We start from the raw sequence: 15,573 nt of genomic DNA on the forward strand, positions 1-15,573 counted from the left end.
CTTTCTTTCTTTCTTTCTTTCTTTCTTTCTTTCTTTCTTTCTTTCTTTCTTTCTTTCTTTCTTTCTTTCTTTCTTTCTCCAAGCTTTGCTTGTGTTCTGGGCAATTCCTCTTCACTGGGAACTAATCTATGTGACTCGTAATTAGATAACATTCTGGACCAAAACACAAGAATGTTTACAAATAGGCTCAGCTCTTTTGGAAGCTCACTGCAATAAATTGTGCACAACCTGATCTGTCAAATCAAAAGCCACTTCTTTGCAAAATCTGAGTTCCTTTACAATGTCATTGATTTGATGCTTTGCCTGATTTAATTTTTTTTAAGAATACAAGAAGTATAGAAAATGCATAATTGATACAAAATAATATCCATGATAAGATTTATTATAACCATTCTACAAATGTATCTTTTATGTTTTTTTATTTCATATACACCAAAACAAAAATAATAGTATTGATAATTTGTCTAATATGAACTTAGTTTTAGGTGAGTAGCCGTGTTGGTCTACAGTACAACAGTAGGATTTGAGTCCAATGGCACCTTAAAGAACAACAAGATTTTCAGGATATAAACGTTCAAGAGTCACAGTGTCTGAAGAAAGGAGCTGTGAGTCTCAAAGCTTACACCCTGAAAATCTTGTTGGTTTCTAAGGTGCCGCTGGACTCACACCCTGCCGTTCTAATATGAAGTGGTAGATAGCTGAGATCTTCTATTCTTGAAAGCACATTCTGCAAACCCTTTTCTACTTTGGTTAAGCAAGAGACACCGAGATTAGAATTCACAAATAATAAAATTATAAAGACTTATATTTCATGCTCACTCATAATGCAATTCAGTAAATCTTAATATAATTTGGTATTATAGCATAGCTTTAATAATGTGGTCTTGACTTCCTGCGGCAGACCCCCCTTTATTGTTCCTTGGGGTCCCCTGACCCCCGGAGTAGTATTTTGTGGAGGCCAGTGGGCTGCAGTAGGAGAGGGAAAGGCAGTAAAGTTCTGTTCAACTAATGGAAAATTTAGTCTGGGTCAAACACCTAATGAAGGAAGTATTCAAGCTACGGTTGCTAGACCCAGCCAGACACCAGCGGAAGGCTGGCAGATGGGTACATGGAGGCAGCCATTAGTGGCAGCATAAGATCACTTCCAGGGAAAACTAGAAGTAATGTGAGTCCTTCCTGGGAATTCCTGGCAACTCTATGATTTTATCATAGACTTCCTGGAAATTGTATTGTCGAAGGCTTTCACGGCCGGAGAACGATGGTTGTTGGGGGTTTTCCGGGCTGTATTGCCGTGGTCTTGGCATTGTAGTTCCTGACGTTTCGCCAGCAGCTGTGGCTGGCATCTTCAGAGGTGTAGCACCAAAAGACAGAGATCTCTCAGTGTCACAGTGTGGAAAAGATGAGGTCATTTGTATCTACTCAGGAGGGGTGGGGTTGAGCTGAGTCATTCTGTAAGAGTTTCCCAGGGTGTGGAATGCTAATGGCGGGAGGCTTCACTGAATCCTGAGGAGGTTCTTTTGCATATGGATTGGTGCTTGATGTGCTAATCTTCTCTGCAGGGCTATTGTCGGGTGTGGAGTGTTTTGTTGGCCTGGTGTTTTTCAGAACTGGAGCCCATGCTCTGTTCATTCTTAAGGTTTCTTCTTTCCTGTTGAAGTTTTGCTTATGCTTGTGAATTTCAATGGCTTCCCTGTGCAGTCTGACAAAGTAGTTGGAAGTGTTGTCCAGTATTTTGGTGTCCTGGAATAAGATACTGTGCCCTGTTTGAGTTAGGCTATGTTCAGCCACTGCTGATTTTTCAGGCTGTCCAAGTCTGCAGTGTCTTTCATGTTCTTTTATTCTTGTCTGGATGCTACGCTTTGTGGTCCCGATGTAAACTTGTCCACAGCTGCAGGGTATACGGTATACTCCTGCAGAGGTGAGGGGGTCTCTGCTGTCTTTTGCTGATCGTAGCATCTGTTGTATTTTTCGGGTGGGTCTGAATACTGCTTGAAGGTTATGCTTTTCCATAAGCTTTCCCATCTGATCAGTAATTCCTTTGATATATGTATATATCAAAGGAATTACTGATCAGATGGGAAAGCTTATGGAAAAGCATAACCTTCAAGCAGTATTCAGACCCACCCGAAAAATACAACAGATGCTACGATCAGCAAAAGACAGCAGAGACCCCCTCACCTCTGCAGGAGTATACCGTATACCCTGCAGCTGTGGACAAGTTTACATCGGGACCACAAAGCGTAGCATCCAGACAAGAATAAAAGAACATGAAAGACACTGCAGACTTGGACAGCCTGAAAAATCAGCAGTGGCTGAACATAGCCTAACTCAAACAGGGCACAGTATCTTATTCCAGGACACCAAAATACTGGACAACACTTCCAACTACTTTGTCAGACTGCACAGGGAAGCCATTGAAATTCACAAGCATAAGCAAAACTTCAACAGGAAAGAAGAAACCTTAAGAATGAACAGAGCATGGGCTCCAGTTCTGAAAAACACCAGGCCAACAAAACACTCCACACCCGACAATAGCCCTGCAGAGAAGATTAGCACATCAAGCACCAATCCATATGCAAAAGAACCTCCTCAGGATTCAGTGAAGCCTCCCGCCATTAGCATTCCACACCCTGGGAAACTCTTACAGAATGACTCAGCTCAACCCCACCCCTCCTGAGTAGATACAAATGACCTCATCTTTTCCACACTGTGACACTGAGAGATCTCTGTCTTTTGGTGCTACACCTCTGAAGATGCCAGCCACAGCTGCTGGCGAAACGTCAGGAACTACAATGCCAAGACCACGGCAATACAGCCCGGAAAACCCCCAACAACCATTCCTGGAAATTCCTAGAGAGCTGTGATGTCACTTCTGGGTTTTCTCCAGAAGTGACATCATACCCTAGGCACAATGTCTACTTTTTCTTAATTTTAAAATGGAAACTGGGGGTGAGGCATTCGCAACCCTAGTGCCTATGCTGTTTCATTATGGATTAAGGCTGTGTAATGAAGATGGATAGATGGATGGCACAGGCTAGCCTGATCCCATTAGATCTTGGAAGCTAGGCTGAGTGGCTCATACTTGAATGGGAGACCACCAAGGAAGTCCACATGGAGGCAAGCAATGGCAAACCACCTCTGTTTATCTCTTGCCTTGAAAACCTATGGGATCACCATAAATTGGACTGAAGGCACTTGACACAAACAATGAAGGGGAGCATAAAATATATCAGGAGGAGCATAATTCTGTGCATGTTTACTTTTAAAAGTTGACAAGTAAAATAAGGCCTGCACTGCACTGTTACCGAAGGCAGCCAGACCCTTCAACAACTTGCCCTCCCTCCTGTTTTTAAATTTACACCCGTCTATTCTCTTCTTGCTGCTTTTGCACGCAGGGAACGTAAGGTGCAGACATCCATATTATAAAGATGGGGAGAGAGGGGCTCTGAGAGGTCAGGCAAGATGAGAATTCTCTTTAGGATACCAATGCATTTAATAAGATACTTCCTTTCTCAGCCAAGCATTCTACAGAAATGGAGAGAGAGAAGGAAAAAAGCAACGTTCATGCTCCTTTCAACAAGAATTCCACTCCTGAGAAGCTAGGAGTGGAATTCTAACAGAAGAAGATAAATCCCCCACGGGTGGTGAAAGCTCTGCTCTCAATCCACCATAATCCAGGCTAGTGCAAGGTGCCTCTCAAGCACAAAACAAGAACTAGAAATATGTGCAGAGCTAATAGATAATTCTGTAGTCCATTTAATGGGGGAGGGGTCTGCATGTATTTTTCTGGACACAGTTTAAAATGTGCCTTTAAAGTCCTAAATGGCTTTGGGCTAGGATTCTTGAAGGGCCACCTCCTCCAGTCCCATCCTGCCTGCCTGCCAGTAAACATCTTTTCCTTACAAACCCCGCTCTCTGTGCCCCTGCCGGCAAAAGTGAAGTGGGTCATAACTGCAGACAGGGCAGGGCTTTTTCAGTGGTGGCATCTCACCTGTGGTATGCCATTCCTTTTGAAGCTTGCTTGGCACCTACTCTACTATTTTAAGTGCTAGGTCAAAGCCTTTCTTGTTACCTCAGTTGTTAACTAAAGGGTTTTATTATTTTTTAATTTACTTTTATTTTGTTTATTTACAGCCTGCCTTTCTCACTGAGACTCAAGGTGGATTACAAAATACACACACAGAGAGAAAATGTAATCATACAGTGAATGAACAATGCAATAGGACTAGGAATACAATACAATACTAAGGCAGTATAAACAGTAAAATGCCCAGATGGGATTACAAAGTGACAAGGTGATACAATAGTACCCGCTCTTTTAAAAACAGTTTTGTAGCCTGAGGACTGTTTCATTCTTTAAATTTTTATGCGGTTTTTATTCTCTGGCTGGGTTTTTAATTGTTTGTTAATAATTTATATGCTGTTTTACTTTGTGAGCTACCTCAAGCCAGAGACAGCATAGAAATGTTGTAAATAAATAAATAAAACCCTGAAATTTCCCTTGTAAATCCCTGGTATTAGGGCAAGAACCATAAAGTTTTTACTCAAATACCAAATGTTCCAGTGGTCCAGTGATGTGATGACATCACTTACAGATAGGGTTATGAGGTCCTCTTAGCCTCCTGGCATGAGGGGAGGACCCAGCACTCACCTTGTGAGACTTCTCAATTTCAGCCCTTATGAAGGGCGAGAGCATGCTTAACACTGAGCACAATGACATCATTCCTGGAAGTGACATCATTGCGCCCATGGGGAGTGTGCCTGCTGTGCACTGGTCAGGGTGGATTTTTGCCTCCTGGGCCCATTCATCAGGGCCCTTTCCCCCATTGGCCAGGTGAGTGGTGGCAGGGGGGAGAGGCTGGGAGCGGGGGATCCCCCGCCCCCACTGGGGTACTGGCAGCCTTACTTCCGGAAGTGACATCAGCATGTCGCTGGCAAGTAAGCACAGCAGCCAGTTAGCCGTATCCCCTGCCCCTGTGGTCCCCTCCTCTCCTGTTGCTGGTGGGGGAGAATCTGGCAACCCTGCCATAACTGCCTCAACCTGCCCTGAATTTCACTCCTGCGAAAATACACAATTCAACAATTAGAAATCCTAGAAAATGTAGGGGGGAGGGAAAGCTGCTAGCTGGAAGAAGCTTGGAAATGGAGTTTGGAGGGCTGGCAACTCTTGCCAGATAAAGGCCTGTGGAAACTGGCTGTCCCAAGGTCTTGACATTTTCTCCCAGTTCCATCCTCCCCTCCCCACGCACACACTCAAAGCCAGCGTGAAAAAGCATCCTGCCTTTCCTTTTCCAAAATGTACTTAATTGTTAAAGCTTTCTGCCTTCAACAAAACCATTTCTCAGGATCATGTTGCCCTTTTACAAGAACAGCTTCCTCCAGGCTTAAGTGATATTTCTGATTTTTTTTAAAAAAAATTAATACATGCAAATGGAATACTGAGGTTCTGTTGCAGCATTACCACCACTATATATACCTCAGTCACATCATCACCGGCATGCAGGGGTGCCAGGTCAGTGGGAGACCTCTTAAGTCTTAACCCATGCTGGCCATTCCCACCACCACAAAGCTGGGGGGAGAAAAAAGGGGGGGAATGGGGGCTGATCAATGTCACCAAGAATGTCACTACGTCACCCTCAAGGGCCTTCACCAAACCAGTGAGTCTCCCACCAGTTGCTAGCATCACCCTACTATGTGCATGCCACACAACCAGATTAGAGAGTTACCAGCACTGGATTGGGAAATTCCTGGAAATTTGGGAGTTGAGCCTAGGGCAGGGGGATTTTGGGGAGGGAGCTCAGCAGGGTATAATGCCATGGAGTCCACCTTCCAAAGCAGCCATTTCCTCTGTTGTCTGGAGAGCAGTTGTAATTCTGGGAGAACTCCAAGCCCAATCTGAAGGTTGGCAACACTATGATATACATTCCAATTGCCATCTCAGCTGTGATAGACAGTTCCATCTTTCAGAGTCTGGCCCAAGAAGAAATTCTCCCATCCCATTTTAAAGTAACAGGTACATTTCTCTCTCTCTCTCTCTCTCTCTTTTCTGCAAGCACCAGGGTTTTTTTCAGCAGGAACGCAGTGGAACGGAGTTCCGGAACCTCTTGAAAATGGTCACATGGCCGGTGGCCCCGCCCCCTGATCTCCAGACAGAGGGGAGTTTAGATTGCCCTACGCGCCACTCAGTGCCCTACGTGCCACTCAGTGTGCGTAGGGCAATCTAAACTCCCCTCTGTCTGGAGATCAGGGGGCGGGGCCACTGGCCATGTGACCATTTTCTCCAAGGGCAATCCACTGAGTTCCACCACCTCTTTTCCCAGAAAAAAAGCCCTGGCAAGCACTATACTTGCCAATGGCAGCTAAAGCCAAAGCCTAGAGTAAGTACCACAAACAAACTCCCAAAACTTTGTGTGTGTGTGTGTGTGTACTTTTGAACATGAAAACCTTACAATTTTGACCCCATAGCCATGTATGCTCTCACTGAGTTAAAGAAACTGGCATAAAATGAAATACATTTACTGACTTTCTCCCTCTGCACATCACCTTCACAGAAACCTTGGCCTTAAAGTTGAATGTACACCAGATTCTTTCATGCCTGGGTGAGTCCTTCTGTCAGCCCATTGAGGACTGGGCCAGAGCGGCCAAATGGAAGGTTGTGTTGGAAAGTTGATTTTTTTTAAAAGACAGTATCTTTGGTGCTGGTGAGAGACAAAAACCAGGAACAGGTTTGTGCATATGAGTGGGGAGGGAAAGGATTGCATATGCAACTCTTATGCTTGAAAATCCTGATGATAGGCTCATATAACTGGCTGTCTTCAGAATTTCCTATTCTATATAAGGTCATCTTCCCAATTAAGGATCAGATACTTGGGACCCAGCTTTGCTTCTGAACACCAAGATAGCAGCTTTGGCCTAAAATGCTTTCTACCAGCCAACTCATTTACTGGCTGCATCTGCTGTTGCCATGTGAAGATCTAATTGCTCTCATTTATGCTTTAGTGACTTTCCTGTTAGACTACTGCAATATGTGGTGCTGCCCTTGAAGACCTCCCAGAAATTTCAGTTAATCCACAACACAGAGGCTCATCTATTTACAGCTGTTCTACTAGATTGCTGCCAGGCCCAAATCAAGAACTTGGGTTTAACCTTTCAAGCCCTAGATGGGGCTGGGTCTCGTATACCTCAAGGACTGTCTTCTCCCTATGAGCCTCACTCCCTGGGCATTTGGACTCACTAATGAAGCCCTATGCTGAATAGCAAACTTGTCTTCAACAAGGGCTAGGATTTTTAATATGATGGCTACAGAATTATGGGATTTCTTCCCCCTGCAGTGTTAGAATGAATGCTCATCTGTTTGAGCCACGCTTTTGAAATAAATGAAAGCATTGTCCACTGTAAATGAAGTTGGTTTTTGTTCTGCTGCTCTTTAATTTTTGTATTCTTTTAAAATTTATTTACTTCATTTACATTCAGTCTTTCTCCCCAGCGGGGACCCATTGCCCTCTCCTCCTTTTTTTCCACACAACAACCCTGTGGTGTAGGTTACACTAAGAGTGTTTGACTGGCCCAAGAGCAGCCAGCGAACTTCCATGGCAGAGCAGGGATTTGAACCTGGGTCTCCCAGATCCTAGTCTAACACAGTAAACACTACACCACTATTTTGTGAGTCTACTACTGTGACTCTCTTAATTCATGTGGAGTTTTTAAATCACCCTTTTAATGGCTTTAAACTATTTAATTTTATGTAAACAACTTCAGAACTATTAGGCAAAAGGCATTCTGTCTACAAATATGCTAAGTAAACTGCCACCAGTGGTGGTAGTTGTGTAGCTGGGCCTCAGGTTGGAAAATACTGAGTTAAGACAAGATTCCCAGGAGCGCTTGTCAGAACTATCAAATGTCATTCTCTCAAGGACAGCTACATGTTTAAAGGCCGGGTTGCACAACTTCCATTGCCATACAACACTGTTCCCATTAGTCAAACTGAAAACAAAGTTGTTTTTGAGTGTATAGAGGGATATTCCCAGAGGACACTCCGATCAGGGGACAAACAGCTGTTGGTGGTCCCTGGCCCCAAGGAGGCCCACCTAGCATCGACTAGAGCCAGGGCCTTTTTGGTCCTGGCTCCCACCTGGTGGAACGCTCTGTCTGCTGAAATCAGGACCCGGCAGGACCTACTATCTTTTCGCTGGGCCTGCAAGACAGAGTTGTTCCCCCAGGCATATGGCTGAGGCTGGGCCTCCGCCAGCCTGGGAAAAAAAGGGTGTATAAATCTTAACCCTCCCTGTGAAGGCTGTCCACCATCCTGTTTTAAATGTGTTGTTTTTAATATATAGGAATTTTCAAATTGTATTTTTAATATGTTGTTATCCGCCCTGAGCCCGCTCGCAGGGAGGGCGGAATACAAATCTGAAATAAATAAATAAATAAAAATAGCAAAACATAGCTGCTGGTTGTATCCCGATACAGCTTGATGAGCTCTTCTGCTTGTATGTATACCAACTCTGTCATGCTTTGCATTTTTGCAGATCACACATATAAAGCATACTCTGTGTAGAAAGTTGATCAGGACATAGAAGTCAGAGGTAGGGCCAGAGGATATGATGCCTGTTGCCTTTCCTTCCATATTCACATGTTGAGTTTGCTTGGATTTTGGTCATCCATGCAGAGCTAAGCTGTAAGTGAGCTGTGGGGTGAGAGAAATTAGTGCTGCCCGCTAAGGATTTCCTTATTCTTCATCTTATCCTTTTCGAAAAAGTCCATCCAGCTTTGTTTGGTTGTATTTTAAACACACATCTTAAAGGACTCAGAGCCTCTGATTGCCCCGGATTCTATCAGAAAAGATTTTTTTTCACTCCAGCCTTGAGTCAGGTGGTCAAATTCGATAACTTGCACACTGATCGTTCTTTAGTGCAGGAGAGATTCTAAAGTGGATGTTGCTGCTGAATTTCAGTTTGGGGCCTCCAGCAGTGGCAACACTTGGTAAGCAAACAAAAATTCTTAAAGTATTTAACATCACTTTGTTCTGGAATATGAAAGGAGTCTTTCTAACCAGAATAAATGATGCAAATAAAACTGGAGAATAAATTATGCAAAATAAGAAATTTTATGCAATTTCTCCCCATCCATACAGGTTGCAGAATTAGCTTTTCAGACAGGAATGTTTCCTTGATTGCCTGGTAGCATCAAAGAGTAGAGCTGTGTGTGTGTGTGTAGAATATGCACACAACCCTTGTTGCATCTAAACTATGATTATGGCACTGGAAGGAAGAAGAGCAGAGAAATGCAAGCACACCATTTGATGCAAAGCTCTTTCAGTTACTTTGCAAACATTCATTTAGAATAGGCTCAGTACAAGGTAAGACTGCAGGCAACACAATACATTTAATTGATTTGAGTCTCCCAGGCACAACACACCTTTTGCTTCAATGGAAAGAGGCAACAAAGCACTTTCTAAATCAAATACTTTGATTGCATTTCCCTATACATCGAGACTATCTGCCTCTTTATACGGATGTTGTACCAGTTCTTTGTGGAATTAATTATGCCGATTACGTGCCATGCTACATTGGCTGAAACGGCATGATTGTTTGCATCCAAACTATACTATTTAGGAGAAGATATGCCCCTTGGGACTAATAGGGGATATTAGAAGAGCCTCTGTGTAATTATTTCAAATAGTTATCCTTTACAATGCACCAGCAGGTACACAGCAATTAAATAAAGGAAAAGGCTGAAAATACCCCTAGGCATCAGTCCAGTGGTTCAACCCCAACCACAGGAACAGGGATTCCCCATGTTTATGAAATGGTCTAGAGTCCCACATGCTAGCAAAACTCCAAGATAGTCAGCAGTGGGAGCCCCATGTGCAAAAAGGGCTCTGGATGGCAGATCCATGTGCTATAGGAGATGCACTTCATAAACAAATAAGAGGTTTAACCCTGTTGTGGGACCTTTCCAAAATGCTGGGCTCACAAAACAACGCTTTCTTCTCTGCCAGCACCCACAAAAACCAGCAGCACGCCTCCAGCACAACTTCCCTCCTAAAAGTCCTGATATTCATGAAACTCCCATTTCTTTTGCAGTTGGGACAACAGCCCCTGCTAGAGTTGGGGGGGGGGGGTGCTACTCTAGAGTTTTCTTACCCTTGTGCACAATCCAGCCATTCGCAGAAGGAATACTGGTATTTGGCAAGGTGTAGAAGAAGGGAATTTTAAATAAATTAAATTAATAAGAATGCTTACATTGCAGGAACTGTTGGCTATAGCAATGCAGCAGGCACAGAAACAGCCTGCATAGCCTGAATCTTAAAACAATTAGGGTTGCCAGCCTCCAGGAGGGGCCTGGAGATTTCCCAAAATTACAACTTCTCTCCAGATGACAGAGGTCAAGTACGCTGGAGAAAATGGCTGCTTTGGAGGCTGGACTCTATGGCATTATACTCTGCTGAGGTCCCTCCCTTCCTCAAACTCCAGTCTCTCTAGGCTCTATCCCAAATCTCCAGGAATTTCTCGGTTCTAGAGTTGGCAATCTTAATCACAATAGCTCACTACATATGTTACACTTTACTTTTCCCCTATAGGTGTGAATTTAATTAATTAATTTTAATTTAATTTAATTTAATTTATGACAGCTGTTCACTTACGTGGGAGAAAGTAAAACACTGTACCAAATGATAATGCCACAGTTTTGGACATCTATTTATTCTGTCTCAAAGATGTCTATTGGGGCCACAGGGAATGACACCATTGACTGCATAGACCATCCTCAAGTCTCCATTTTTTGGTGATGCCATTGTGTTACACGGCCCTAGAATTCTGGGGGAGCAACGGGGGGGGGGGTTATATGTACAAATTCTGGCTCACATTAAATTCTAACATACAGCAAGAAGTGGAAAAGTTTCCGACCTTCCATAAGAACAGAAGAGTAACCAATGGCCCATCTAGGTCAACACCCTGCTCCCAGTAGCAGCTAGACATTTACCACAGGAAAGCCCACAAATAAGGCCTACTGACAATAGCCCTCACCCATTAACTGCTCCAGACAATCTTCCTTTGAACTTGGAGATCCCATTCCATTATCATGGCTAATATGTTTGTCCCGCCCCTTTAGGAATGCCCTTCTTTCTTCTCATTTTGTGAAGGCTGCACCCTTCTTGCCTCCTCCTTCTCCCCAGTGGATGCTCACTTTTCACTCTTTGCCAAGATTATTAAGGCTCATTTTGCAAAAGGTTGAACTATTTTCAGGGAAGGCTTTTCTTAATATGTACCCATAAATACAGATGAAACGTATGCATGAGCTGTCAACAAAGAAAGCCTGCAAAGCGGGCCACCCCTAAGCCGACCTTTTGAAAGCTATGGAGATGTCTCCAGTCACCACCCTTGTGCTCTTATGTAATGGAGCCTTTCCTGGCAATCTAAATAGAACTTCCTGCACATTATAGAGTCATTTGCATTGGCAATCACAGCATCGCTCTTTTTGAAGTAGTAATTGTGAAAAAAAAACCCAGTATTTGTGGGAGGAATTTCACTTAACCAGCAGTGCTTTGAAATAAAAGCATTCAGATTTAGGTATTGACTGCGACTTTTTGCTATTAATGTAAGAAAGGGGAAATTCCTTGTGGGATAAATGAGGTTCAAAAGGAACTCAGATGCAGGAATCAAGAGGTGCAGGAAAGCATTCTTTCTTCCCTTCACATGCTGGCACATCAAACAGAATTAATGATATACTTCAGGAAGTTATTTAAAGGTTATTGAAAATGCCTTCTGTTTAAAGATACGGAACTTGCTGCATGCCCACACACAGAGAAGACAAACAACTGCTGCCATTCTTCCCTGTCACGAATATATATAAATCAAACTCTTGTATGTGCATAAATATATCAAATCTGTGTGTATTATGTCGCCTCGATCCAGATTTTATTGGCACAAAAGCTCCAATGCGTGCTGAGAACATATGGATGCATGACGCTGCCAGATTATTGGTGGGTTTACCACAGACTACCTACTTCAGTCACAGTTACCTGAGATCCCTTTAACCAGAGATGCCAGGGGGCTAAACCAGAGATTTTCTCCACACAGAGCTCTCAGCTATATGACGTATCCCCATAAAGCTCAAACGTTTCCTCATTTGCTTCAAAAGTGAGGCCCAATCAGCATAGACGTTGTTTTTCTTGCTGAGAAGTTCCTTTGTTGCTGGCGGCCTAGGTGCTCAGTCTAGCCCCCCACTGTGCCCCCCAACCTGTCTCTAGAACTTCCCCTGATAACATGCACATAGGAAAAGCCCTCTTTTATTAGTGCCCCCCAAACACCATGAACACCTAAAGGCCATAAGGGTCAAAGCCTCTGTCACAGGAGAGAGGGGGAGGGAATTCAAGAGCCCTTTGCTTCTGGCTCAGCTCATGTAGGAAGTAAATGGCAGAGCTGATGTTTCTGGGCCTTTCAGCCCATCCTGAAATTAAACTATGCCCCCTCTTTGGTGGTCAGGACTCTGTTGAAATGACTGTAGTCAGTGCAGGCATGGGGGAGATCCATGGGGCTGCAGCTGTATTGGTTGGAGCAGCCCTTGCCTAGAAGAGATCTGTGAATTTCGCATAGATAGATATTCATATACACATGCATGGACAATTGCACACAGCATTGAATCCAGACAGCTCCACAAAGCATCCTTTTATTTTAGTGACATCATGGATGTTGTTCACCCCCCCCCCCCATTTATTACACCAGTTAAATTAAAAAAAATAGTAAAAGGTATACAGTAAACCATTTTGTCCACCTAAACGGAGCTTTATAGAAGGTTGGTGGGCGGTGCAAGGTTAGTCTTACAATGCCCTACATTGATCCCCAAACCTACCTGTAGAATTCTCTGTCTTTGACTGTCAACAGTTGCCTGCTAATGGAAGGCCAAATATCACCCTCCATGTTTAAAAGCTGCTGGAGAAAGGAGCTGGGGAGGCCAGGAAAGGCAACGCAAACGTTCCCCAGGTGGCCAGCAAATGCATTGTTTGTGTCACTTAAGGACACATTGTACATTCAAGTTTTTAAAGAAAACTGGGTGGATTACAAAGTGCAAGTGAAAATACAATATAATCAACATCTTTGTTTCCTCTGTCCACTCAGCTCTGAAACAGTGAAACAATGCAAAAAGACCCATGTTATACAAGGGCTCTTTAACTTGCTTTCAAATTCACTTGTATCAACATTTTTTAATTATGAAAACAAACAGTGATGGCCAAAATAACCGGTTATGTCCATACAAGAGCTCGTTCTCTAATACAGCACTGCAGCATCACCACATTCACATAACTTAATCTTAGATATTAACATACCAAAGTTGTTTGTTTGAGAAGCTTAAAGCAACACAATGCACAAAGCATCATACGTTTACTAGGGGGGTGAATTCTTTTGTTCTCTGTGTATCAAGTGAAAGACAGGGGCGTGCAATATAATTATCTGCTACAGTCTGGCATATGCTAAACACATACAGAATGACTCACTCGTGGGGTGCTTAAAAGGGTGAGGGAGATTTATTCTTCAGAAGACTTTTTGAAGCCTTAAACAGAAGTACTGATGCTATAGAAAATTATTATCTGATGCCTTTCTGAAAAAGCATTTCATGCCACTACCAACATGAATAGGTGGACACAATCTTCAGCTTTTGGGGAAAGAATAAGAATCAAGACTTAAGAATCCATCTACTTCCCTGACAATTAGACATCACTTCTGACACACACAAACACACTTCTAGATAATCTTAAAGTCTGTGTGAACAAACAGACCTTTTCACCCCTGTACCATCTTTGCTAAAGAACTGTCTGTTTGGAGAGTGATTGTAAACAAGATCAGGATTTCTTTTTTAGCACAAGCCAGATTGCTTGGGATGGGGGGGAGCAGACAATTATGGTGCTACCCTCACCCTAATCCCTGGCATGGCAACATCATTCCGGCAGTGTAACTCCCACTGCCTGCTGTCACGGTGCTACCTACACATACATTCTGGCAAAACAAATTGGCATTATAGTACAATGTTAACTCTTGAACAGCTAACACTTATAACTGTGCGTCTCCCATGCACAATACTTGTGACCCTATAAGGAATCTCTGCAATCTAATTGTGACCCTATAAGGAATCTCTGCAATCTATCAATATAGCTACACATTTTTACTATACCTGTCTAAGGGAATATGAAGTCCTTTAGACCGAGAAAAAAACACCACACCACCACCCCCGGCTCTGAGCAGTAGTACGATATTTTGGGCAGCAGCTCCTCTGCTGCTGTGCATGCTTGTAATGACCTTACACAGAAATATGTACATGCAGATCTTGATACACTGATATATAACCCAAGATTATTTCTCGAGGCAAGGCTGGCTCTATAATACAAATGTATTTGTGGGAGAAAAGGGGAGGGCATGGCAGGGCTTCTATGAAGCTGCTCCACTTCTCCAAACCAATTACCTCAAGAGTCTTCAAAGCATTTCATCGTCTCCTGGAAGGGACTACAGCTGAGGTTCCTGATGCCCACACTGACCTGCCAGATCAAATAATACTCTCCCTATAAAACCATATCCTAACTCCGGGTTAGCTAATCTGAGGACGAGACCACCTCCTGGTCCCATACTCATAATCAGTCACGGAGATCAGAACTCCACATTATCTACTAAGGGGGGAGGGGGGAGGGATCGAGGCTTGTTAGCAGCCCGGCTGAAGTGCAGAAGGGTGGCGAAAACGTGCGAGCGCCTCAAGGGATCACAAACGCTCACTGAATTCACCGGCATATCAACCAATTCCCAGATTGCGAGGGAAATTTGGGGGAATTGTGTCAGGCAGCCGGGACTTTCAGAGTGATTCTTCTAGAGAGCTTGCAACGATGGACCTGCTTCAATGAAAACGCATCACGTCCTGTCTCGGGAGAGCCAGAGCACCCACCTGTAGGACACCTGTTTCCTGAAGGTTAAGCTCTTCAGCTTCTCTTCCAGAGACTCTTCCTTCGGACCGGCCAGCCCAGGTTCTTCCAGGTCCGCCGCTCCTGCGCCCGCACTCCTGGGGTCCCCTCCGCCTTCGGCTCCCCGGCAAGCGCTGCCGCCGCCTCCCGCAGCCCCTTTCTCCTCTCCGGCTGCCGAAGGAGGATTCATCGCGGTGCTGAACGGACAGCGACCCGCGGGGAAGGAGAGGCGGCCGAAAGGAGCCGGCGGGCTGCCTGGGAGCGCGAGAAGGGCGAGAGCGCGGGCTGCCTCCCTTGCTGCCGGAGCTGGGGCCCCTCAGCGACCCGCTCGCCCAGGCGGCAGCAAATGGCAGCACCTTCCCGCAGCATCCCTCGGCGGCCGCACTGGCTGCAGCGGGGCATTGTGGGAAACTCCCTGCCTCCCGCCTCCGCTCTGGCCAATCAGCGTCTCCTCCCTCCTGCTGCTGCTCCCGCCACGCCCTCTCTGAGAGCCCAGCAGCAGCAGCAGCAGCAGCTGCACCTTGGAACCTGGGCAGAGAGTACGTGGGGGACGCAGGTGGTGACTTGCTTTCTACAGCAGCTAAAGGCTGGTGGGAGGAGAGGGGGCACATTGTTTAAACCCCTCTGTA

General features: G+C 44.6%; 1 protein-coding gene across 1 annotated transcript in view; it reads right to left on the reverse strand.

Annotated features, from left to right (window-relative positions):
- DGKI (diacylglycerol kinase iota) overlaps nucleotides 1-15,134 on the reverse strand; it is a 335,998-nt gene extending 320,864 nt beyond the window's left edge. The window contains exon 1 of the mRNA XM_054988623.1: nucleotides 14,929-15,134. Coding sequence (XP_054844598.1) covers nucleotides 14,929-15,134 — 206 coding nt within the window. The remainder of the gene's footprint in view (nucleotides 1-14,928) is intronic.
- Between the last annotated feature and the right edge of the window lie 439 nt (nucleotides 15,135-15,573).

Source organism: Eublepharis macularius, chromosome 9 (assembly GCF_028583425.1).
Source record: "Eublepharis macularius isolate TG4126 chromosome 9, MPM_Emac_v1.0, whole genome shotgun sequence".
Taxonomy (NCBI): domain Eukaryota; kingdom Metazoa; phylum Chordata; class Lepidosauria; order Squamata; family Eublepharidae; genus Eublepharis; species Eublepharis macularius.